The sequence below is a fragment of the Aethina tumida genome, chromosome 3 (genome assembly GCF_024364675.1).
Source record: "Aethina tumida isolate Nest 87 chromosome 3, icAetTumi1.1, whole genome shotgun sequence".
NCBI lineage: Eukaryota > Metazoa > Arthropoda > Insecta > Coleoptera > Nitidulidae > Aethina > Aethina tumida.
This window is the reverse complement of record NC_065437.1, coordinates 12,428,612-12,455,769: the sequence shown is the minus strand read 5'-3', so window position 1 is coordinate 12,455,769 and position 27,158 is coordinate 12,428,612. Positions and strand designations below refer to the sequence as shown.

Here is a 27,158-nt window from a genome sequence, read left to right as displayed (position 1 = left end):
CTGTATATAGTAATACTGAAAAACAATTTTTTATAAATTTTATATATTTTTTTTATTATAGTATAGTTGTAATGATTAATTATTTAAGAAAAATAGTATTAATACGCAAACTTTGCTGATCAGAATAAATAACAAAAGTTTTGCTTAAAATCTTTATACTTACCTGTAAATATAATTGTGTAATTTATCATTCTGAATAATTTGAAAAAAAAAATTAAAATTTTGAGAATAAATTACTTGATATTTATAAAAAATAAATATAAAAATGAGGAATTTCGTATTTTAAATACAGACAATTTTAATTAAGCTAATTTAAAAAAAATACTTTTTATTCCATATAGTAATGAATAAATTTTATCTATAATTATTAATTTTTAAATATATCTAAAATGAAAGAAACTTTGTAATATTGAATCACAAAATAACTGATCCGAATAAACAACTAAAATATTAATTTAAGTTGCAAGTTTTACTACAGTTTTTCCTCACCATATTCTAAAATTTTAGTCATAAACTTTATGCGTATAAACTTTGCACATAAAGTTCCTATGCCAATATAAATTTTCATTACAATCGAAGTATTGGAATTATGGTCTTCTGCATCATTAATTTGAGTTGTTTTCCACGTTCATCTATAATGTAAAAACAAATCGTATAGAAAAGCCATACTATAAATAAAGTAATACTCAAGTTATAATAAAAACTTTTATTTCATTTCTATTTACAATTATCTAATTTTATAGTATACACTGAAATAAATATAAAATATACAAAAGATGCGTTTTTTGTATTTAAAGGTAAATTTTCGTCATCTGGCAAATGAGAAATCCACAATTTACGTTTTTGTTTTTATTCGTATTATGAGGGTAATCTAAAATTAATTGGCTATTTTGATTATAATGAACTAAATTTAATTTATTGTCGGTTTCTTATAAAATAATTACGGCTATTCTGTTACTGTGTATTATTTAACAAGTGCCTATTGTCAAGCAGGTACGATAATTCACTAAAAAAAATTAACTTAAATTGTATATAAACACTACGTTTAACTGACATTTAATTTATACATTTTATTTCTAAAGGGTCTAATTTTTATGTTAGGAGACATCGAATTTAATTATCTAAACAGATCTTCGATGAAAAAATGACCCTTTGCATAAGTATACTGGATTGTATAACAAAAAAACTGTCATACAATAAAATGGTCTAAGTGTCGTTCCTATATGTATTTATTTTATTTAAGCAGTTATTAACTAGTTAAAACCGTTTCTTGTTAACCACCCTGTATACTAAAATATGCACATGAAGATTAGTCGATTAATGTTGATTAGTCGACCAAGTGTTTTCTGCGTATGATCAATTTCTTTATCGTTTTGATTCTCCGCTCCCTGTCATCGAAAACGGTGGGATCGATGATCGGCGTCCTTAATCCGGAACACTGCAAACCGACCATACTCGGATCGGGAACGATCGACAGTTGCTCCAGATCGCCCTGGGCAACAAACACACATACACACACAATTACGTTTATTATTGTTATTAAATTGTTTAACGTACCGCGAACAAATATCCTATAATTAGATCCGAATCGTCCGGTATTTCCAGGGTGTGCGAGCGCAGGATGTCCGTCCTGGACCATTCGCAATCCACATAACTGTCCACCACGCTGTCGTCGCGGATGCTGCAAAATTTATCGGGCTACATTACCCAAAGGTCACATTTTTCTTCACAGCGTTGTAAACATATTTTAAAATTTCTCCGTTAATTTGTGCAAATTAACTTGTTCTGCATTTCAGTTGCTTTGTGTTTAATGCAAATTGGGTTGTAAAGATACACTCGAAATTGCTTAAAATAACATACATGTGTTTTCAAGTAGGCGTTATTTCAGCTACATTTAAATGTAAATGTGTTTCTTATATTGGAGAACAATAATAAAGTTTCTACTGGTTTCTTTCTTCAATACGCCCGAAGAAAAAAATAAACAACCTTCTTACTTATATGTGAGTACAAAAAACGCAGACTATTTGTGTAAACGTATACTCCACATTCTATTAACTTTACTTCTAATGAATACCTTGGTAAAAAACACATCGAGTGTACTCTTGATCAAGTTTCATGCGCTTAAATTCGAATCCCGACTGTATTAAGTGCACAAAAAGTGTCTTTTTAAGTTATCCAACCGTCGCCCACCCCCGTAGTCCTATTCAAATTACCCGCACCTCAGAAATAAAAGTCAAACAAAAACAACCCAAATCGGACTGCCTCAAAACAATACCTGATGGCAATTTGGTGCCACTGGCCGTCGGTTAAACGGGTCGGTATTCTGACCACATCTGTACCGTTGGAGGCGGCATGTATTAACTTCAGGTCGGATCCTGCGAGCTCCAGCGACAGATAAGTGTCCTGGCGGCGGCGGGAACGCAGGCTGAATATCGTGCCCATCGTGTCCTGCGAAACAACGAGACGAAAAATTAGGTTTTCCCCTTTTGAGGCGAAGCGGAATGTTTTTTTTAGTCAAAGCATTGTTTTGCTTTGATATTAATATTTTACATTTTCTAGGGTAGCAGAAATATGAGACGATTTATGGAACATATACATGTATTGCACGAAACAACATTTTATAATAATTTTATGTAATAATGTAAAAAGCTCTTATTACATTATTCAATTTGAATAATTATTAAATTACGTTTAGTTTTTGCACAATAGTTAATATTTAAATTGGTTATTAGAAACAATTTTAGGTTTTTTGTTGAAAAATCAACAAAAATGATGAATATTAATTAAATATTTCACATTATACGCATACATTAATTACAAAATACCCAAATGCTAATAAATTATTTATTATCTACTTATTTGTTCGTTAATTATTTGCTTAAATGCACTTTTGTTTACTATTTTATTATATGCAGGTGAGTGTTTGTAAACAAGTTAGAAATTGTTAAAATTAATCGAGTTTTAAAAAAAGAGACAACGAGCAAAAGCACTCACTTAATTATTTCGCCGTCCCGACGGTGATTAATAATCATGCTCACATTTGGGCATATTTTATGCCTTTTCCTGATTCGCATTTTTTACACCGTCACATTTTCAGATTGTTTCCCTCCCATGTTAAAATCAAGGATGTAATCCATCATTTTATTGCAATTAATTATTTGGAGATTAATTTTCAAGTTTAATTATGTGTTGGGATGGAAAATTCATCCAGACAAAAGTTTATTAATGAGGTAGTTTTACGTGTTAAAATCGCAAAAAAATTTCCTGCTAATTATTATACTTTTGTTTTCGAAACTCATTTGTCTCATTGACATTTTAAGAAAATTAAATCTTTTCCGAAATATTATTTTCTAAATTCAAAATTAATTACTCAAATAAATAAAATAAAAATTGTTAATTTTTAATTGCATTTTTAATGTTAATTAATCTTTGAAAATATTTGGTATTCTTAGAGATAACAATGAAAAAATTCTTCTTCCGCAGTTCTTCCAAGATTTTTAATTAATTGTGTGATAGTGTGAAATGTTGTACAGATTTTAAATATTTATTTGTCTAATTTTATAAAAACACGAAGAAATTTTGAATATATTCTATTAAAATTATAAAAATTTACCAGAAATTAAATATTTATTTTTTATCTGCATATAATATAACCAAATAGTTATTAATTATAATAGTACTGGGAAGATTTTTATTAAATCCAAAAATATTGGAAAAGATTATTCTGAATACTTTTTTATTTTTAAGTGCTTTCTCTGAAACAGACCTACAAATTTCTCTTAATGAAGTTTTTCATTCATCATCATAGTTTCTGAGTTTTTATTTTTTTTAAGAAAATTCATTAAAATTTTAGATGTTATACAATAATTTTTTTGTTATTTAAGGATTTTTCCGTACTCTTTTCAGAGATTTTCATTGTGTTGATAGTGTAAAATGTGATATTTTATGATTTCTATGAAAATATGAAAAAAAATTCAGAATTTGTCACTGAAATTGAATAAAAATTAATAAGGAATTTCATAAGGAGGCAGGAGAGTATTATTTTTATCCCAAATAGTTAAAAAAAAAACATCAATTGTTACTCTGTCCTATGAGTTAGATCTAAGCATTTGAAATATAAAACATTTAATTATTATATAGATATTATAATTAATTTGAGCTAACGAATATATTAAAATTAAATTAAAATTAATTAGGAATTTTATATGGAGACAGAGATATTATTATATTGTAACTAATACAAAAAACAATTGTTAATTTGTCTCGTAAATTAGATTTAAACATTTCCTGAAATTATAATATATTTAAATATTAAAAAGAGACTTTTAATTATTATAATATATGTAGTAATACATTTTTTCTTCCTTTAAGCCAACGTTTCTGCATTTTGAATTTTGTTCTGAATTTATTATTTCAAAAATAAATAAATAAAATAAATTTGACTGAATTTGTGCTGGTGGATACTAATTTAATACTGCAATTTTATTAAAATATATAAATATTAAACAAAAATTTTCTATTAAATTTACAAATTAAAAAATTGAATAATTTATATTAATTTAGAAGTAAAAGATTAAAAAGTAAGAAAAGTCATAATTCAAAATTTTAAATGTATATGTGTATTTTTCCATTAAATGGTTTCTAAACTTTTATTTATTTTTTATAAAAATTCATTGAAATTTTAAATATAATATACAACAACTATTTTTCTTTAGGAATTTTTCCGTACTTTTTTCAGAGATTTTCATTGTGTTAATAGTGTAAAATGTGACATTTTATGATTTCTCTGACTAATTTTATAAAAACATGAAACAATTTTCAGAATTTGCTACTGAAATTAAATAAAAAATAATAAGGAATTTCATAAGAAGACAGGGGAGTAATTTTTTTTCCAGTTATAAAAAAACAATTGTTATTTTGCCCTATAAGTTATATGCATTTCCTGAAATATTAAAGTATTTAATTATTAAATAGATCTTTTAATTAATTTGAGCTAACAAGTATATTCTATTAAATTAAATTAAAATTAATTAGGAATTTCATTTGGAGACAAAAGTGTATTGTTCTTATTGTAAATAATACAAATAACAATTGCTAATTGAAGTAAGTTAGAATTAAACATATATTATAATATTATTATAATGTGGTAATACAACATTTTTCTTTCTTTAAGAAAAACATATTTTTACAAAAATAAATAAATAAAATAAAATTGACTTAATTTGTGCTGGTGGATTCTAATTTTATTAAAATATTAAACAGAGATGTTCTATTAAATTTAAAAATAAAAAAAATTTAACAATTTATACTAATTTGGAAGTAAAAGATTAAAAAGTAAGAGAAGTCATAAGAGACGAGAAAATTCATTTTAATATTTTCTATTTTTCAAAAAACATTTGAATAATAATTTTTAACTAAAATAAACATTGGAATTGAGTTAAATGAAAATAAGAACCGACAGAGCGACAAAAAATGATGTGACTAACATTGCTGTAAGGAAGCACAATAAAATTTGTTGATTTTTATCCAGTAAATCCCACGGGAAGGCGGGTCCGAGCTATTTCACTGGTCGTCCAGTATCTCGAAACTTCACCCCCATCGGGACTTGTTTGTTTGTCCGTCTGGAACCTAATAACGTAAAAAGTCATTTTCGTTTCAGTTCCTCAATCATTTCGCGTAATAAAAATAGATTGGCTCAATAACCGACTTCGGGAAACATCATAATAACGCCCGTCCGATTCAATACGTTAGCCACGAATGGATTTATTCGGAGCGACGGGGGGTTGGAAAAATATTGACTTACGTTAATAAGCCGCATAGTGATGAACAAGACGAACTCTCTGGGAAATGGTCGGTTCTTTGTCTCGGGGAAGAGTTGGGTTGAGGGCACCCATATATACGAATTAGGTTGGAGACGCCATGCAGTCGGCCGGTCCGGGACTCTTTGCCATCGATCTTTCGAAGGATGAAAGAATTGTTTGTCTTTCAGGGCCAGCGGATCAACTGTATCACCGCATCTGAAAGAGAATTCGTTCTGTGAACAAATAGCATCTATAAAGAGATTAAGTAAGCATCACTCATATATTATTCTTTGAATTGAATTTAATGTTTTATTTGTGCCAGAACTTGAAAGGTACATAGACGTATTTGTAGTTTGAAGTTTGTAACTGGAACACATTCATGAAAATTTCATTATCAGTTTTGAAACTTTAAGTGCTCGATATATAAAATACGTCCCTGATTGTAAAGACAAATAGTTTCACTTATGTTCGTTAGTTAGTTAGTTAGTTTGAAAGAAAGTTCAGTTGAAGGAAAAAATCCTGAGCCAACCAAATAAAAGGGAATGACAAATAATCTGAACGTACCCGAATAAATTGCAGTGTCGCTGTTCGACGTTGAAACCGGGACATTTGGGGAGGCGGCAGTGGCGGGACCGTTGCTGGATGCCAGACGAACAGGATACACTGCAGGCCGACCAGTCGCTCCATTTACTCCAGCCTGAAATTAAAGCGGAAGCCCTGCTGAAATCCCCAACAATACACACGAGCCGGCATCATTTGCTGCGCTGCATAAGTAACTTCCCCCGCGGTGAAGGATATACTCCAAATTGTGTTGTGTTTTGTGGGATTTCGCACGAAATCTTCCCCAATATATTTTGCGCGTTGATGGTTCTACATGAATTATGTTTACATAATTAATTTACCGACTAGATGCTATTAATAGAAACGCCACTAAATAGGTAATGATTTACAATACAACACAGTTTGAATTTTTTTTGCTTTGAGTTTAAAACTCTGATTCATATACTCAAATGAAAACACGATCTCTCGTTTATTAAAAGCGCACTTTATGTGAAATTCCCATCGGAAAGTACATAGATAATAGTACAATATTCCGAGTGTATTATACACGCAATACGATTTAGCAAACAAACAATGGGCCGGCAATTCCAATCCTGAGATTGGATTTTGATGAATTATCATGCGTAAAATCACAATCATTAGCATATATTTACATTATCATACCTCTTATTAACTCATAATTAATTGAATATTTGTTGTTGACACACGATAATTAACATATATTAGTTTTATTCAAATTAATAATGGACAAGTTTCATTAATGTTTGCAGAACATTTAACGAAACAGAAGTCATGTACTAAAAATATCATATTTTCTGGAACCTTAAAAAATTATAACCAAATAATTCTTAGAAAAGAAATTATATGGAATAACAATTTTCATTTTAACTTCTAATGACATAGTTATGGTGAGAAACAAAGTAGAAAGAATACACATAGATTTCATTGATTTTTGGTGTATAGTTTGGGGTAACAAAGAGTAGTCAATAATTAAATCGAATCGAATAAATTTTTCAGGATTTCAGGATTCAGAAAACCAACGAGCCATACGTTTATCCAAAAACACATTGACTTGACTAAACGTTGATCTAGTGAAGTGATTCATTTTGTCCTAACGTGCCATGCCATCTCTACTTGACATTAAACGTTCGCCAAAGTTTGTGGAGACAGGGTTGATCTGTCTCCTTTGATGTCTCATACGTGTTCACTCGGTGAAAATTCCGGAGATCTTACATCAACATCAAATTTACTTCGGAATATTGAAAACAAACCATGTATAACTTTCAGTACGAGGTTGGTCATTATACTGTTGGGAACCTATATTTTGAATGGGAACAAATGAAGTTAACAATTTCCTCGATGTAGCATTGGGCGGTCAAAGACAGTCAAGTTAAAGGACTTCCAAACCATAACTCCATCTGCGCAGACCTCTTCAAAGAAAAATTAGACTGTGCCTTTGATCTCGTACGGTAACAACATGTATGACCATAGAAAATAGAAATTAATTTCTGAAGACAACCTCATACTGTTATTTGTACCAAAAGTCGTTCTCTACACCACTCCAATTTTTAAAGACGATTGCAATATGGAGAAAAAAGTCGGAAAAACCTTCTTCCGTCAACTACTGATTAGTGACTGGACAAGTGGTCACTAAAAGATTTAAAGGTAAATTTAACTAGCATATAAAATAGTGGTCATTAATACAGCAACATTTTAAAAAATTTGATCTTTTAATCAATCCATCACAATTTTGGATGTGTGTTTGGGATTGTTATCGTGTTGAAACACATTAGTAGACGGCATCATTTGGGTGGGTATGTTACGTGTAGCCTTGTTCCTGAAGGACATCTTGAGTAAATCAAAATGGGACCTTCACACATTTAATAGAAAGCAAGACAGTTCTTTAGCCAAACAAACCCCCATCTCCTAACCTTCTTTCCACAATCCTTAAACAAAATTTCAGCAAATCCCATTTCCTTCAGGTTACCTATATTTAGAGTTAACGATAATAGTTTTTTGAAATTCAAAGTATCCATTTATCAGCTTTTTCAAGTTTTTCGACCGAATATTTTTCGTATCTACCCCATTCCTGTTTTTCTAATTTTTTATTAATACAGCAAACGACTACTTGTTTATCTCGATCTAGATAAGACTGAATTATATTTTTTCTTGCCACGCATGAAAAGTTTGACTACTATCCATTAGTAAATAATTATAAGCAAAAGACTTCTGGTAAATTATCGACTGAAGATAAATTTTGTATAAAAACGTAAGCAGTTCATTAAATAATACAACTAACTAATATATCTGTTTCAAATGTGACCTATTTTAAACTTATTAATATATAATACGTTAATCAATGGGCAATTTGTAATAATTTAACGTTTTAAATTAATTAATCTGATCATTTGTATTTTATCTGATGATGACACAATGACCTATAAAGATTTAAACTGGCTATACATAAAAACAAATTTAAATCAAGTATCTAAAAAATAATGTATATACAATATTATACTTTTTTTAGAGAACAATTAATTGCATATTTGTTTTTGACACGTTTTAATTGTGTTCGATTAATTGGATATGTCAATGGACAAGTCCGCTTCAATGTAGAGAATTTTATAAATCAACATTAATTTCCAAATAAATTCTGTACCAAAATTTACTTTACTCAATTATAAAGAACATAAATTGTTAAAAATACTCCAATGTTCTATTTTATGAAAAATAATTAAAATTGTATAGAATAAAATACGTTTTAATAATATTATTTTAACAAACCACAACCACAATATAATTCAATGTAATTAACAACAAGCACAGTTGTAAAACATTGTTTTATATTTTTTATTTTAATTATTTATTATTATAATTATTATTTTCATAAATTTATCGCGAATACCAAATTTTATGATGATTGAAACATGTTTGAAACTATAAACAACTTGTTCACTAATAAAAGTATACACTGTATCATTTTCCATCCCCCCATCTAAATAATAAACAGAGGCAATACAGGCTGAAAATTTTGACCCCTTAGATTAGGCCCAGCAACACGGGACGGCGTTCTTAAGCCCCACGTAAATTATATCATTAACTTTCCTGCTGACTTCGTTCGGCGGATTATCGTCGCCGTTTCTGTTCCACACGCCTGAAATTATAAAGATGTTTTCGAGGTTGATCTCGCCGCGAACAATGCCGACAACATTTTCGCCAGCGAAATGTCGTTGTTGCCAGAAGTTAATCAGCGGGAGTCGTATGATAATCGAAAATATGCGGGACTGCGAAAGGGTTTCAAAGGGAATACTTAATGAGAATCTTCTCGGTGGTAGGTTAACGACGGCGTAAGCCCATCGGCTTGTGCACAGACAGAAGTGGGCCACTTCATTTGGTTCATATCTGTATGTATTTAATTAGTTTAAATTCTATTTGTAGAGATTAAATAGAAACTGCGAAGAAGTATGTTTGAACGCAGTAAAGTATAAATGTAGAACAATGACAACTTCGATAAATTATAAGAGGCGCTTAAAATTAATGTCCTTTAATCAATAGCTTTTACTTTAAGTCTCCGCTTGAAGCCGGTTGATTAATGATAATGAATTTTATCCATTAAGCATCTTATTGTGTCGCAATTTCGCAAGCTATTTTTGAAGGTACAACACCGTAATAATAAATAATTATGGAACGAATGGGGAAATTACTTTACGGAAAGTTGTCTTAGGGATTAGTATAAAATTCTAAAATCATAACACTAAGAACATTTATAGTGTATTATATAAGAGGTTGGGGGGCGTTAAATTTAATAACAAAAGAACGGTGTAATAGTTCTATAAAGTTTAATGAAATAGTGAAAATATTTTTATAGTTTATACTAAAAACGATATAGATTTTATGCACTTGTTCAAAAACTTTTAAAATTGAATGAGTTTCTTTTAGAACTTAATAAGAACTCATAAAAATTGATTAAAGGGATGATTCAGAAGTTTGTATTCGGACGAAACAAGTTCATAAAGTGTTTCAACTTTTTGTGGTAAACCGAAAACAATGGGCGAATCGAGACAATTTTACGATTTTAAAACTTTACAATAAAGCTCCTTATTACATGCAAATTGAATCGCCCTCATAAAGAATTACTTTATCTTGCAAGACACAATTTCTCCTTTGAGGGCGATTAAAAGCACAACGGACATATAAATTATAAAATCCCAACGAATAATTCAGCAAAAGATACAATTTAAAATGTATCCGTAAAGCCAGAAATAAAACAAACAAAGTAATGGGGATAAAACAATACGAGATTGATCACAATGGAGTGCCCAAAGTTTAATCCCTAAAATTCCTGTTCAAGTTCCAACCAACAATCTTGGTAACAAATTAAATTAAAGTAACATAGTTACAGGATTCGGGCCCCGAGCAACCAAGGCCAGACTTAGATAAAGTTTCGTTTACGGCAGTGTTAATAATATTAACAAATCGCGTACCGGTTAAATTGGGCGTTAACTTCTACGCAAGCACTTAAGACGAATTTATCTAATTAGAGTACACACTACACATTCGTCCTCTAAGTAAATATTTTTAGCATAAAATCGATAGCTATCTCAATTTCAGTCTGATTAAATTCACCGTTCCAAGAAAATTATTTTATATCCAGAAACTACACATTTTTTGCCAATCTACTTTGAAGTATATCAAAAATCAAAATTCCAAAGGCATTTGCAATTTGCTGCTATTATACTGTACATATTATTAGACCATCTTCACATCTGTAAAAAACCCTTATAACATTTACAAAAAAGGGAATAATTAAAAACAATAGAACCTTAGAAAAAAAAACAACGAAGTCGAAAAAATGTATCATGGGTTTCAGTCGATATTAAAATATTCAGGACTGTTCGAGAATGAACAATCAATTTCTACTGCCTTTTGTTAAAATCATCCAGATACGTCATTTATCACAACCGACTTTGTACTATAGGATTGCTTCAGACTAGCCAAGAAAACCTGACAAGGCCGCTGCATTTAATGTTGACCAATTCGTAGACCTCTAGAGAAGGTCGACCAAAATTTACATCTGACCGGAAAGACAGAGTATTAATCAGAGGAGTACGAGCTGACCCATTAAGAAACTGCACATTTCTCAGACAATACCCAATTTTGGCTACTGGACGTCATTTTTAAATTGGTTAAATGATGCAGGTCTACGTTGCATAAGACCCATAAGGCGACTATCCCATTGGGCATAGAGATTAGCTTCATGTCAGGAAAGAGAATTGTAGCATGAAGAGTGGAATACTGTCATGTTTATAAATGAAAGCACATTTGGAATATTTAGTGATAGGAGGTCAGTTCGAGCCTGCAAAACTCCAAGTCAAATAATAAATCCACATTATGATCAGGAAGTTCACGCATACCAAGATATGGGAATAATGGTAATGGTATGGGGTGGTATTTTTCTAGGAGGTAGAACGGAAAACAGATTATGGATGGAATTTTGAAACCAAATTTTCGATTTTTAGACCACTTAGGGAGTTCTTAGAAAACCTATTTCCACCTCTGCTTTGTAATAAAGAATTTACACAAATGTGCATGTCTCTTATTAGATTAACAATAAATTTTTGAGGGATATTGTTCCATTTTCCATTTGCAGCAGGTCTGGAGAACTCATGGTACGATTTAGACGGCACCGAATTAATCTGAATAAGTAATCTTATACATGCTCAATTGAGTTCATATCCGGAGAAAGTGGTGGCCAGTCTAATCTTTCGTCTTCATCGCCATTTCTTTTTTATACAGTTATTAGGATAAGAACCAGTACCAAAGCAGGTTTTCTTCCAAATGTGATCCCACTCAAAACCATGACACAATGTATCATAGCTTAGCAACATCGAATCGTTGTTGTTGCATCTCTTCCTCTACAGACTCCAATTCGACCGTTCACATTCATCAATACTTATACTCTTTTAATCCAAAAAAAACATTTGTAGTAAAATTCAATTTTGATGAACATGGATCCACACCAACCTTGAAGTAATAGCCAAGGTACTCTTAAAGTTCTTCTAGATCGTAATCGACAAGCAACAATACGTCTTTTGGCGGTTGTATTCGAAATAATACTCCTAATGGTTATTCACTTATTTTTTTATAACCATTTGGACTGTGAGCCTGTCACGGCTGGCATTTGTCACCCTTGGACGTCTGCTTAGAGGTCTAGTTTCTGCAGAACCCCTTTCATTGCATCCTTGAATGGTCCTAGTAATCTTATTGTTATAAATGTTCAATCTTTCAGTGATTTGCCTATGTAACAAACCTTTGTTCTGAAGGAACATTATTCTTAAACTATTTTCATTAGTTAATGGACCTCCGGCATTTTTACGATTTTTGACTACTAAATGCTTCATTTTCGTTAAAGTTGTGATAAGAATCAAATTTTCTTGACACAAAAACAGTTAATTTGCCATTTGTAGAATGGCACAAGCATTAGTAATTGAGCATCTTTATTTTTTATAAATCAACGTCGTATCATAAGCTTTAATTAAACATTTTTTCAAAAAGGTCATTGTATTTTACGAAATTGTAACGCAAAGTAATATTGGAACTGAAATAAAGGTTGTATTTTGGGCCGAAATTAAATTGTACGAATTCCTCATTTCATGATCCCTCAGCCGTAAAGCGAAAGATCCTGTGTAGCTCATAGAAAAAAAACAAAGTTAATACTATTTATTTGCCGATACGATTTATTTATGTTGTTTGCGTTCGGCGCGCCGAATAAAAAAGCCAGGGGCAGACGTTGAACAAGTGCGCCCTCCTTTGTGCCCATTGTTCCTCGGTTAATTGTAATATATTTACCTAAAACCCTCCAGACTCGTTCGTCGGCCTCCTCGTCCCACTTGGCTATTGACGATGCCCGGATCTCGTCGTTCACCAGGTCCGCGAATATGATGTACTCCCTGGGGACGTTGCTACCCTCCACGCATTCGACGCTCGGCCTCGTCACGAACGTCACATTTATGCGTCTGGAAGAAACATGGTTTTTTATCAGTTATCCCGGCGCTTTGTCATTTCGAAACTTCGCCTGATTTATTTTATGTGTGTTCGAACAGATTGTAATCATGTAAATGTGCTTTTGAAAACAACCAATGGATCAATACGGGTTTTTTAAAGTCAAGTTTAATTGAGAGGTCCGAAAACTTCGAAATCGAAAAATTATATATTCATGAGGGTCGTATGCATAAAATAACGGGAGGAAAAAGTTGAATCTTAAATTAAATTTATTCTAATGGCGTATAATTATTTAAGCGATCAAATATTAGTTTTCCACTTTATAGGGAAATCACTTTTGCAATATATTCAATCGTTTTATAGTCCTTTGGTTCGATTTCATTTGATTTTTAAATAAAAAGTTACAACACATGGTGTTCAATTTCGATTTGCATAATAGTATTTTAGATTTTCACCATTTCTAATTAAATTTTAAAAGGTTTTTGGCTATAATAATAATTTTCTTTGATTACACGTTCTCTATTTCAGATCTACTGTTGAACCTTTTATATGTTCTTCACTGGACTGTTATAAATTAGAAACAATGAATCTTATTTTTTATTGAATTCTTGTAATTTAATTTTGTTTTTAATTATTTTTGTACTTAATAATTAATGAATATTTACTAGTGTATTAATTTAAAATTTAACGTCAGTTTTCTTGTAATTGGGTCTATTAATGCAATAAATTAAACTTCATCATAATTATTACTAAAAGTTTAATAGGATATAAAATCACCATGGAAACTGAACTCTAATTACCAAGTTTGTAGTAATTTAATATTTTATACATGTTATAAATTAGACTATCAAAGTAGATATTGTACTTATAAATACTTAAGTTACTTAAATGATAACAGTAGTCTACAGCAAAAATTATAATAGAAACTTTTTAATTCACCATTCATTAAAAATTTATGGAGAATGAAAAACAGTATTAATTTGACATTTTTATAACAATTATAAGTTTTCTAATTTATTTTGAATAAAATTACTTATTTGGTAGAATCTCTGTTAATAATTATTTTATATGTAAAAAATGCGTTTACCAATTGAAAGATTTTTTAATATTCAATCCTATTATGGTCGTATCTTCTCGTATAAGAAACCAGCGCATTTGTTCATATCTGAAGCTTTGATTTTATGTTTTCTTTATGTCGTAGTCACGAACATTACCTTGTTTTTAGCTTTGACCACGTAGATTTTCTGAGAAAATTGAAAGAAAGTGCTTTAATTGTCTTATTTGAACATGGAAATCGAAGTCGTATATTTCTGTATGAATCTTTCTTAGAATGAAAGAGAATTAATTGAAACGAATCCATGAAATAATTTTAAGTGCATCCAGTCATTCGTTAAATACATTCTCGTTATACAACGTAATAATTTGAAGACTATTCTGAAATATTCATTTAAATTGAACCTTTTTAGTAAAACCTGAAATAATGAATTTTTTTCAGAACAGATGCTGTATACATAAAATAGAAATTTTAGGAAATTTTAATTAGACATTTTTCATCGTTTTACATAGTTTTTGAATGTAAAATGTCGAGATTTAGCAGTAAAGAGGCATTGGCTTCTTTCTAACACAAAATTCGTATTTTTTAATAGACACTGCCCTGAATGAATTTGAAATGTTATGATCAGCTTTCTTTCTGATAGAAACCAATTATATACCATTAGATATATTATAATAATAATTTAATTATTCTTCTAATGAACTATTATTTGTCTCAATTGAGCTTGCCTTTTATATTGGACGCAACATTCAGTAAAATTACACTGGTTTACAGACATTTTTTTATGGAAGCATTTTCTAAAAATCAGTTTTTGAATAACTTGAGATTTAAATGACGATTTAGCTAAACAAACATGCAGTTTAAAGATAATTGTACATTCTACAACTTTCTTTTATGTAGTTTTTATATTAATCAGGTAGTTCAGATGCCAGCTATTTTAATAACTTCAGCAAATGCTGAAAATTCACATATCGTGCTGGGAGTAATAGAAATCATAAAGTTAAGTCCAGTTTAAATTTTTTATGTGAAAGTGACACTTTTACGAAACAAATAAGGTACTGAAAATGGAAAATAAATGAGAAATTATGTAGTTATGAATTCTACAGTAGACTAAATAAAAGCTTTTGGCGATTTTTGCATTTTTTATCTTTTTAAATCTACCTTTGATATATTAAAATTGTATTACAAAAAAAATTTTTTCTAAATTCACCGGAACTGAAGTGACTTCTCAAAAATTAAGATCGGAAAAAAAGTAAAAGTTCATTATTTGTTGTTTAATTCACTTAAAAAATTCAAAAGTTTTGTAAATTTTCAATATTTTTGCACGAAATACTTCAATCAATTTTATCAAGTTATTAAAATCTCTAACATCTGAAATACTGGACTAATCTCAAAACTATATAAACAAAAATTGTAGATTGTATATTTATCTTTAATTTGAATGCTTATTTAGCCAAATAGGTGAATTTGATCTCGGGTCATACATGAAAATGTCGGAGCATTTCCGAATAAATGAAAATAAAAAATTCAATACAGGATAAAAAAGGCATTTTTTCCTATTTGTAAAAAAATGTTAATAATTTTATGACAAAGATTTCTATATTTGACAGGTTGTTTGTGTGTAATTTATCATATTTTTTTACACAAAACAATATTTTTTTTTGTAATTTTTTAAACCTCCAAATAAAACACCCATCCAATAAATTTTTACATTTAAAATCCATTTAAGCTCTATCGATTTCCGCACGGAAAATAAAGCCGCTTCTTGAATACAAATAAGCCCAGAAATTTTAATTTAATCCCGCCGCAATCTCGCTTAATTCCAAATAATGGCGGATGAATACCTACGTACGTAATTTTTTTTCACTTGAACGTGTCCCAAAAAGAACGTTATATATTCGAGTCCATAACTCCGTTCCAAATTACGCCGGACACAAAGAAAATGAACTCGTTTCCATTAAACTTGTTCCGAGACGGTTGTTTAATTTTCCGTAAACGAAATGAAAATGTTGTTACACCGTATTTGATATGTTTAATTACGTGACCCGAATAACCGCATTCTTAAATCAAACAACCACGGCCGCACATGAATGAAATTGGAGTAAAGGAACAGAAGAAACTTCAGACCGGGTCCAAGTGGTAAGAAAGTGCGAGGACAAAAGGGGGTGGCTAAACCGCCGGCATAAGGACTCACCTGTAGTTATTGGCGCCCCACTTGGTTAGCTGTTCGGCGCCTTTGTACGTGTTTATTAGCTCGAAGTAGGCCGTGAAGACGCCCCGTAGATCATTCTCCGACGTCGACGCCGCGCCGGCTATTGTGAAGCCGTGGAACACGATTTCAGACGACGCCGCACTTTCCTCCACACTCACTTGCTTCTCGCTAAAGAACTGTTCCAGATCGCAGCATCTCGTCGTGCCGATCGCCGCGATAAATGTCAATAGTAACGCTGCTGCTTTCGTGCTCGGACGCATTTTAGACGGTTTAATTAATTACGAGACATTTTCCTGGCTGAAATAAGAAAACAATTTTATTTTATGGAGGCGATAAGATCAAACGGGCATGTTTCGTTGTTACGTGCAATTCCCAAATTACATTTCCCTGACTTTTATTCAACTTTTGAAATATTAGATGTTTTTTTGATGTTGAAGAAAAATGGCATTAAACCAACCGGAATAACTAACACCATGGAATATTATTAAAGGTTCACGTGCACTTGAAACAACGGGCTGAATTTAACTTTACGTCTAATTTGCATATTACGTATGTAATTTGTTGTTGTAATACCAAAGCTACTAAAACTACCGAAACTACATTCGCTAATATTGTTAGCTTTTATATGTGGATATATTAAATTCAGCACACAAATACGGGCCTTAAAACCGGTAGTTTCAACTGAAATATGATATAAAGGAGATATTAATTGTGCAAAAAGGTGTAAATTCGTGTTGTTAGGTTACGAACGTAAATCTGAGTTTTAAAGGGGAAAATGTTTGTATGTTGAGATGCTGGTCATTTATACGTATGCATTTTATAATTATGAGTTTTGTTATGTTCCTGTTCTTCCCTTCGAATAATAAACACGGAACATTTGTTGTTTGTTTAAAGTTTATGATGCTTTTATCAAGTTTTACGTTGTTTGTTTTTTAGTTTCTTAGTGATGATAATTGGGTCAAATTGTTAATATATTAATGTGAGTTTAAACGTTGAAATTTTTAGTCATTAATTCAAATCATAAAATAAAATATTGATAAGAAGCTTAGCAAGCATTAACAAACGTACATCACAATGATGGTTCAAAAAATTCTGCAGAGGGGACAAAAATCTTAAAGTTAATGAGCCCAGCAACCTTCTAATGTTAACAAAGACCAATTGGGGACCTTTATTGAAACCAACCTGCGCTCCTCTATTGAAGAGAAGTCGCACAACTGACACTGAAGAAGTTGAAGATATGAAAATCTGCCTCATCCGACATACTCACCAGACCTTTCGCCAACTGATTATCATTTTTTCAAAAATTTCGACAACATCCTAGACTAGAAATGCTATAAACATTACTTTTGCTTTTTTACTTTACCGGTATAAACAAGCTCACTGTTTCTCATTGCCAAAAATGTATCCTCTCAAGTGGTTTTTATATAAATTAGTTTAAGTTGAGATTTGTGCATTTTATTTTTAAGTTTTGTAAAACGTAATAACTTTTCTTGACAACCTGGCACAAGAAACATGGAGAAATAATTGTATTACTCATTTAATTTATCTGAATTTCTTTCAAATGAAATAAATAACATTCGACAGTACAATTGTTATTTAATTTCAAGTTCGATTAACATGTCAATGTTACACAAGACACAAGACTGGAACTAAAAATAGAAAACAAAGTAAACAAAAGTCCAGACTGAAAGGTAAAACGAAAAAAAAAAAAATTGAAGGTATATACGTTTTATTGAACTCGATCTAATAACTTCTTGGCCATTTTATACGGTCACAATAAATCTTCAATTTTATTAAAATTGTTTGATTTACGTAAATGTAACTTTAATAACTTATATGGGATTGAAAATTCTTAAAATGTATGTTCAAGTCACGTTTTAAAGATTTCCTGGCATGTCTTTTCGCTAAATTTAATTGGACTCCGAACATTTTTATTGAAATACGAACCGACATATTGAATAAGTCCGCAGGAAGTACTGAAAACGAATTTCTATTAATAATTATAAGTAAATTAAAGAGCGTCGTTTCGACTTTTCACTTTTAAGCCCTCGAATAACTGAGAATTTCAGACGACTGGAAGTATTCATATTTATAATTTTAAAACTAAATGAACGTCATTATATAAAAATGCTGAAGCAGAAGATTTTAAAGTCAAAATGAATTTCTGTAAGGGTCTATGATCAAATTGTTTTTATCATTAATTTAATTACTTTCATTTTAAAATATTTTTAATAATTTTGCTGCATTCAAAACCTTTACTCAACTAATTAAATCAAATGAAATTTATTTGAAAACTTTAACTGAAGTCAAAGTATAAAAAAACTAAAGTATGTAAAATTAATTTGTTTTAAGTATAGAAAAGGGTTTTTCAAAATAAATAAAATGTTGTGTTTTAATATGTTACAATTTAAATTTTTAATTTAAACTTAAAAAAAATATATTGGATGATTCAATTTAAAAAATAGGGTTTATTCTAATAATGTCGAAAACTTCAATAGAAAATCTGAATTATAATAAAATTAATCAATAAATTAATTAAAATAACCCATAGATATATATTTTATTCTAATTATAAAATATAATATATATCTTACTTTAAGTAGTAAAAATATAGAAAACAATACTAAATAATCAACCTCACAATTAGAGAAAATTAATTTAAGAAAATATCCAAAAATGTGGAAAATTTAAAAAAATTTAGAATTATAAAAAAATTAATTGAAGTCATTAACAAATTTAAAAACCCTTAAAAAATATATTTTTTATGAAATTATAAAATAAAACAAAGATTTAAATAGAATAATATAAAAATAGTATTTATTCTAAAAATGTAGAGAATTTCATTAGAAAAATTAGAATTATAATAAAATTAATAAATAAATTAAAATAACATATAAAAATGTATTTTGTATTTTTATTCGAAGTGTAAAAAAATACAAGAAACTAGACAATCAAATAACAATTAAGTATATGTAATATAAAAATAGTATTTATTCTAAAAATGAGAAAAATTTAATAAAATTAATCAAATTTATTAATTAAATTAACTAATAAATTAATAAGGCCGTAAAAATATACTTTATTTAAACGATAAAATAAATTGAAAATCTAATTTTACATAAAAAATTATGAGCAATTTATTACAAGAGACTAAATAATAAATTTCAACAATTTGAGTTAAATAAATAAGAAAAGTATTTATTGAAAAAAAATTCAAATATTTTTTTCTTATTCAAATTATAAAATTAAATAAATTATAGAATCAAATAAAATAATCTAAATAATCAATTTCATCATGTGTAATATAAAAATAGAATTTATTCTGAAAACGTTGAATTAATAGTTTTTAATAAATAATAAAATAAGAATCTTTAAGTAGAAAAATACAGAAAATGTATTACAAGAAAGCGAACAATGAATCTCAACGAGAGATTAGAGATAAATACTATAAATGACTATATAAAACATGGAAATTTAAAATTTTCTGAATACCGAATTTATCTATATATCTATAAGTTAAACATATAATTGTATTTATTTTATTTACAGTAATTAATGGTCCAACATTAATTAATACTTTTTAACAAAAATCCAATAATTTGCTGTATTCAAAACAATATAAACACTTAAAAGCATACAAATAATTTGTTTTAAGATTAACACTTGTGAAAACGATAAAACACAAGATTATAGAATATCTGTGTTTAACTGAAATGTATATTTACACATATTTTTTAATTTCTATAAAATAATTAAAATATGGCAAAGTTAAATGACAAAAATAGTTTTATTTTAAAAATATGAAATATATAAATTTTAATTAATTTAATTAAAGTTGAATTGAATTGTTGAATTTACTAATAAACAAAAATAAACATTAAATTTAAAAGCAAATTTAAAAAATTAATTTGAAATAGAAAAATATATAAATTTTGTTACAAGAAATAAAAATATTAAAATTTTATTTTCAAATATATTATTTCGTTCATTTAATTAAACAAATACATACATATACACCAACTCACGGCTCAACGGAAAAAATGTATGAAAATCTGATAAAAAATAATGTAAATTGCCAAACATGTAGCAAAGAATTTGAGAAGACTGAAAATATTCATATTTATAATTTTACAAACTAAATGAACAGCATTATATAAAAATGCTAAAGCAAAAGACTTTAAAGCCGAGATGAATCTCTGCACGGATCTATTACCATAATGAATTTATCATTAACCGCAATAACTTTCTTGCCTTAGTATTAAAACATTTATGAGGCCGGGCACCAAATTGTGTTTACTTTATATTAATAATTCATGCAACGACTTCATTTATTAATTCCATAACTTATTAAATACAAGCCAGTACATTACGTCAAAGCAGTTTTTAATTAGCATATTAATTCCGGTTGGTCTGAACGAAAGTTTCAGCATCCACGTTTCGAAAGCAATCCCGCAAAATCGTCGCAAGTAAATCAAAAACAAGTCGCGAATACGCAAGTAATTAGCAAGTCAACATACAAACTTAAAGCGTAAACTTATCCTTTGAGTAAAGCATGAAATAAAAATAATTGGTTTGTCTTACTGGTATAAGTTAATTAAGGACGAAAACACTTCACATGTGCTCCAGTGGATGGAAGCCGGAGTTCGCGATCCGGGACTCGGGAGCGCTTTGAAACGCGACGCGATTTCGGAACGGACTCGGCCACGACTCGCGGGACTGACAGAAAAGACGGGGGATGAAGGCAGGACACATGCGCCCTGCAATGTTAACACATCCGGATAACGCACTTTTAAGTGATATTTTCACCTATTTTTCTTTTAATTGTTATTCGGCGCAGTTGCCGCACCGCTCCAATTATGCCGAATTTGTTTTTAAATTACCCCAGGGATCGGGGACACTTTTATGGGGGACGGGGGGACGATTAGCGTGCTGCGATTATTAAACTAATCCCGGACGATTGTGTTCTGCCATAGTAAAGTTCGTCGCTTTGGCATTTTGTTTTAATGTTTGAGTTTTTAGTTTTTCACAAAGATTAATATTTGAAATGATACAACTTCAACATATTTACTATTTCAAATAACTTTATATATTTTGAACAGTTAAAAATTATTAAATTATAAAAAACTTGCAATACAAAAAGATTTTTGTTTGTAATTATTTCAAAAAGTAACATTTTATTAAGTACGTGGAAAAATCTGGAAAATGAAGAGAATTTGGAAGATACATTTAGAATAACTGAAAATTCTCGAATTTTAAAAATTTACCACAGATGATAATTTTTAAAATGAAACAAAAAAAAATAGTTTTTAATTTATCTCTTATATATTAATATTTGGATTGTTACAACTTTTACATATTACACATTTATTATTTGAAATAATTTTATATATTTAGAGCAACAGACAATTATCAAATTTTAAAAATTTACTATAAAAGATAATCATCCAAGAGAAAAAAAAGAGTCGAAATTCACTGAATAATACATTACACAGTTTTTTGTAATTATTTTAAAAAGTAATATTTTATTAAATACATAGAAAATCTGGTAAATAAGAGAAATTTTAAAAAACATAATTTTGGACTTCAAACTTTTCGGTTATTCACATATATTAATAATTGAAATATTACAACTTTTAAATGTAATATTTAATGTTTAATTTTTTTTTGTAGAATTAGAAAAAACAATTATATATATACCAAATGGAAAAATGAAGTTTCGGTTGGACAATTGATAATTTTAAAATAATAATAGCGTGATGTCAGCAATTATAATTTCCATTTGATTTATCCTTTAATTTCCTAAAAGGTAATAAATTAGTTAAGTGGAACAACATTTATATAAAATTTGCAATTTAAACATTATTTATTAATTATTAAATTAATTATTTTATACAAAATAGAAAGAAAAATTTAAAAACTTAACCAATAACTATTTGTGAAATCGAAACATTTTCGTATAATCTAAATGTTCAATTAAATTAATAAAATTCTTAATATTTTAAATCAAAGTGAATATTAATTAAAAGTCATTAATTTACTAAAATAAAACAAAAACTATTATGGATTATTTACAGAAACAAAAAACAAAAAAGAATAACATTAAAATTCTAGAAATTTCATTTGAAACTAAAAAATATTGATTTTTAAAAACTTACTATAGAAAATAACCATGAAAAAAATAGTCTAAATTCACCCGAACAATATAAATTTAAATACTTTATTTTTTGCAATTATTTTAAAAAAGTAAATCAGGAAAATAAGAAATTTTAAAAAATATAATTTAAAAATTAGATTTAAAACTTAAATTTTTCAACATTTCAAATATATATATATATATTTGAAATGTTACAACTCTTAAATATTATTTGAAATAATTGTACATATTTAAAGCAGCTAAAAAATATAAAATTTTAAAAACCATAATCTTCAAAATAATAAAAAAAATTAATCAAAGAATAATATAAATTAAATAATATTTTTAAGTATTATTTTAATTAAATATGTAGGAAAATCGGGTATATAATTGAAATTAAAAGAATATAATTTAAAAATTAAACTATAAGCTTAAACTTGTATAATTAATATTTGGAATGTTAAAACTTTTGTATATTACATATTTATTACTTGAAATAGTTTTACACACTTACAGCAACAACAATTATAGATAATCACAATAGGAAAAAATAGTCTAAATTCAACTGAATAATATAAATTGAATAGTTTTTATTTGTAATTGTTTTAAAAGGTATTTTATAATTACATAAGAAATTTGGAAAATAAGAAAAATTTGAAAAAATACAATTTAAATACTGGACTTTAAGCTTAAGTTTACGAGCCCTGTTCAGTGAAGTTGTCTCAACTAACAAAAATAGTTTTTTAAAGAAGTTTGAGTACATTGGGGAGGTTTATCTATAATTTAAATTTGTAATTATTTTAAAACGTATTTTATTAATAGATAGATAGATATCTGAAAAATAAGAATAATTAAAAAAAAACGATTTAAATATTAGTTATATAATTATTTAAGCTGAAATTTTCGGCTTTTCACATATATTAATATTTGGAATGTTACAACTTATACTTATGATATATTTATTATTTCAAATAATTTTCTATATTTAGAGCAATGGAAAAATTATTGAATTTTAAAAACATGCATAGGAAAAACCTTAAAAATGAAAAAAGTAGTATAAAATTACTGAATACTGAATAATATTAATTCAGTAATTTTTTGTTTTTTAAAATATTAACTTTTATATTTTATTAAATTCCTAGAAAACTTGGAAAATAAAGAAGTTTAAAAAAATATAATTTAAAAATAAATAATTAAATTATAAATAAATCATTAATTTATTAATTATTTAATAAAATTTGTAATATAAAAATTATATAAAATATATATATAAGTATATAAGTATATAATAAATTTATTTATTTTATGTAATAGATTCTTTCCTTTAGAAATTAATAGAGAATTTAAATTCTATTTACAAACATATTTTCAGTTAATTTTTACACTTTCAGAAATATTTCTAGAAATATTGGTTTTAGATATATTAGTATTATATATACATATTATATTACAACTCAAATTGTCTTACAAAAATATTTTCAGTGCATTTTCACATTTTCAGTAATATCTCGAGAAATATTCGTTTTAGATATATTAGTATTATAACTTATCACTAGAGAATATAATTTAGAAGTCAAATTATGTGAAAATTCTGTAATGGTTCCATTTAAAATACAAAAGTTTCTTTTAGAGAAAATGGAAAACGTACAAAACAATCGTTTACATCTCTATAAATGTTCATTTTAACTATAGCTATTCTACAAAAGATGTGTCGAATAGCGCAAAAATTTTATGGTCATTCCCTTTAAAATAAGAAAGTTGTTGGCATTTAAAGTAGAAATTCTAGATACCCTGTGTAATATTTAGGAATGATTATTACTGTTGATAATACAAACATTTAAGTTAGTTTCTCCATGTGTACATCAGAATTTTTCGTAGAATTAGAAAAAACAATTATATTTATTCCAAACGGAAAAATAAAGTTTCAATCGGACAACTGATAATTTTAAAATAATATATTATGTAGCGCTATGTCAGCAATTAAAATTTCCATTTGATTTATCCTTTAATTTCCTAAAAGGTAATAAATTAGTTTGGTGGAACAACATTTATATAAAATTTGCAGAACAATTTTTCATATTATTAATTAATTATTTTATTAATTATTTATATAAAATAGAAAGAAAATTTTAAAAACTTCAAACAATAATTATTCATAAAATCGAAACATTTTCGTATAATTTAAATGTACAATTACTAAAAATTGATTTACTAAAATAAAACAAAAACTATTATGGATTATTTACAAACAAAAAACAAAAAAATAAAAGTAAAATTCTAAAAATTTCAAAACCTAAAAAATGTGTACAATAACGAATACATTATTTTATAATGTAGATAATAAAAACTTTTATTGAAAAATAACATTTCAGTGAATAAAAATGTGAAAAAGCCATGTAATTATCATAAATACAAAATATTCATTTTAAAATCAAGTAACAATTCAAATTCACTGCTTCAAACCTTATTAAAAACGTTGAAAATTTGAAATTTATGTTTCATAAATGTCTGAAACAAACAAAATTCTATCGATTAAAGTCGGAAATGTATGTGGATATTCCGTCAGTCGGTGTTTTGTCCTCTGCGACCAAAATTCAAGACAATCAATATTTTAAGAGTAAACAAGTTGGGTTAGTTTACGTCGCCAGTATTATTACGTTAACTTAGCATTCAATTCGTGTCGCCCGCATCCAATATTTAGACTGAACGATCAGCGAACGAGCAATGTAATACAAAGCAGCGGCGCTTTTCTCTGAATAATAATTAAACGGATAGTATGGGAGTCTTCAGCGATCTTCAGCGCTTCTCGCGTCCTTTTTTTTTACTTTCTTATTTCGTCGTCATCTGTTGGTTTTCGGTCCGAAACCGAAGGAAAGTCCATTTAAAAGCGAGGTCAAAGAATAGTTTATTCCCCTTCGGTATTGATTGTGCGGCCTCCCGCCAAGGGATAACAAAATTTTAAATCCTGGGAGGGTTGTAAAACACGTTTTTACAATATTTTATCTGCTTGTTTATCTCCCATCACCTTTAATATTTTATATAACATCAGCAACAATGATAACGGCAGTGCACAACCGTGAAACTGGATTATTCGTATCTGAATTAACCCTCTGTTACTAACTGCTGCACGAAACGATACGTATGTAAATTAACGGCTCAATACTGCAAACGTATTTATGCGATAATGCTCCACGCCATTATAAATCGTCGATGAACATCAAATCATTCACATTATTGATTAAAATGGCCGTCACTGTTTATCTGTGTACCGATCTGGGTCTGATCCTGAAATTACAGTTTCGGCTCAGTTTTACCATATTATATTAAGCATATTTAGCACTTGGTTCCTCCTAATTATACATTTCTGGATAAGTTCCCATTTTATGTTCGGCATCAATTTTCCCCCGATTAGAATTTTTTAATTTCAACCTCCAGCTTTAAAAGTTCCAAGCAATAAATATTATCCGGTTGCAATTAAAACACTTCATAATTTATTGCCGTAGTAGTCTTTATGTTTGGTATTTTTTCATAAACTATAAATCTGATAAACTTTCCGAGCAACTGAAACAGGTAAAAATTGAATATTTTTGTGTTTTCGATATTTCATCCAGATCGGCGGAACAAAAACAAATCCGCCTAAAACCGAAAACACCTTGAGCCTCTCTACGTTTCGATCATAACTCACCCTTCAAATACAAACAAGATGTTGAACCCCGCAATCGAATCGACTTCCTTTCAGGATATTACGCAAAAAATCACTTTGTATAAGAGAATCGGGGCGCGAATAAGTATATTTGAAGGCATATCAAAATTTAATTCAGCCAATAAGAAGTGCGGGTGCAGAGAGAGGGAAAGTTCACGAGTTTTCGGTACTATAGGTTATCTCATCTGTTGGAGCCTCACTTTATAACCTTCGGTGATTGCTGGATTTTCTGTTACAACGAAACTTTCAATCCGGTTCGATGTTATTAGGGGCGATGTTTTTCGGGAAATTAAGTTTAAATTTCTCGGACAGTTTTGAATAAAATTAAGACAGCTGGGTATAAAATTTATACAGTATTAAATTTAACAAAAAGTTATGTAAAATGTTAAGACAGTTTGGAAAATTTTATGGCAATTTTTAAAGAATTTTGGAGTCATTATACTCTGTATAAAATTAAAGGTGTCTTTGTAACTTCTATACAATTTAGACACTTTAAAACATCTTCACATCTTAAGAGTCTAAACATTGATATTGGAAATCAATATTTTGACATTTTTCAACCTTGCTAAAATTATATATAAAAAACTTTACTTTATATAAAATATGTATCTATAATAGGGTGGTTTAACTAACTGATTTATTAGAAATTTGTACACGACGCAAATTTCGTTTTTAACTTTTGTTAATAAGTA

The 27,158-nt window shown here is 28.4% G+C and overlaps 1 protein-coding gene across 1 annotated transcript; it reads right to left on the bottom strand.

The window, feature by feature from the left end:
- Positions 1–691: 691 nt before the first annotated feature.
- On the bottom strand, positions 692–21,334 carry LOC109594726 (uncharacterized). Its single transcript, XM_049964547.1, has 8 exons — positions 21,212–21,334; positions 16,613–16,927; positions 13,212–13,378; positions 6,366–6,498; positions 5,804–6,017; positions 2,276–2,448; positions 1,558–1,681; positions 692–1,492 (listed from the first exon to the last, which is right to left on the bottom strand). The coding sequence occupies exons 2-8, from the start codon at positions 16,888–16,890 to the stop codon at positions 1,328–1,330; spliced, it is 1,254 nt and encodes a 417-aa protein (XP_049820504.1). The 5' UTR covers positions 16,891–16,927; positions 21,212–21,334; the 3' UTR covers positions 692–1,327.
- Between the last annotated feature and the right edge of the window lie 5,824 nt (positions 21,335–27,158).

Bases quoted from the DNA above. Each gene is read 5' to 3' on its own strand.
- LOC109594726 (XM_049964547.1), bottom strand. From the start codon at position 16,890: ATGCGTCCGAGCACGAAAGCAGCAGCGTTACTATTGACATTTATCGCG. The intron at 6,018-6,365 runs GTACGTTCAGAT...ATTCTCTTTCAG, and splicing joins CGACACTGCAATTTATTCGG to ATGCGGTGATACAGTTGATC. The intron at 1,493-1,557 runs GTACGTTAAACA...TTTGTTGCCCAG, and splicing joins TTATAGGATATTTGTTCGCG to GGCGATCTGGAGCAACTGTC.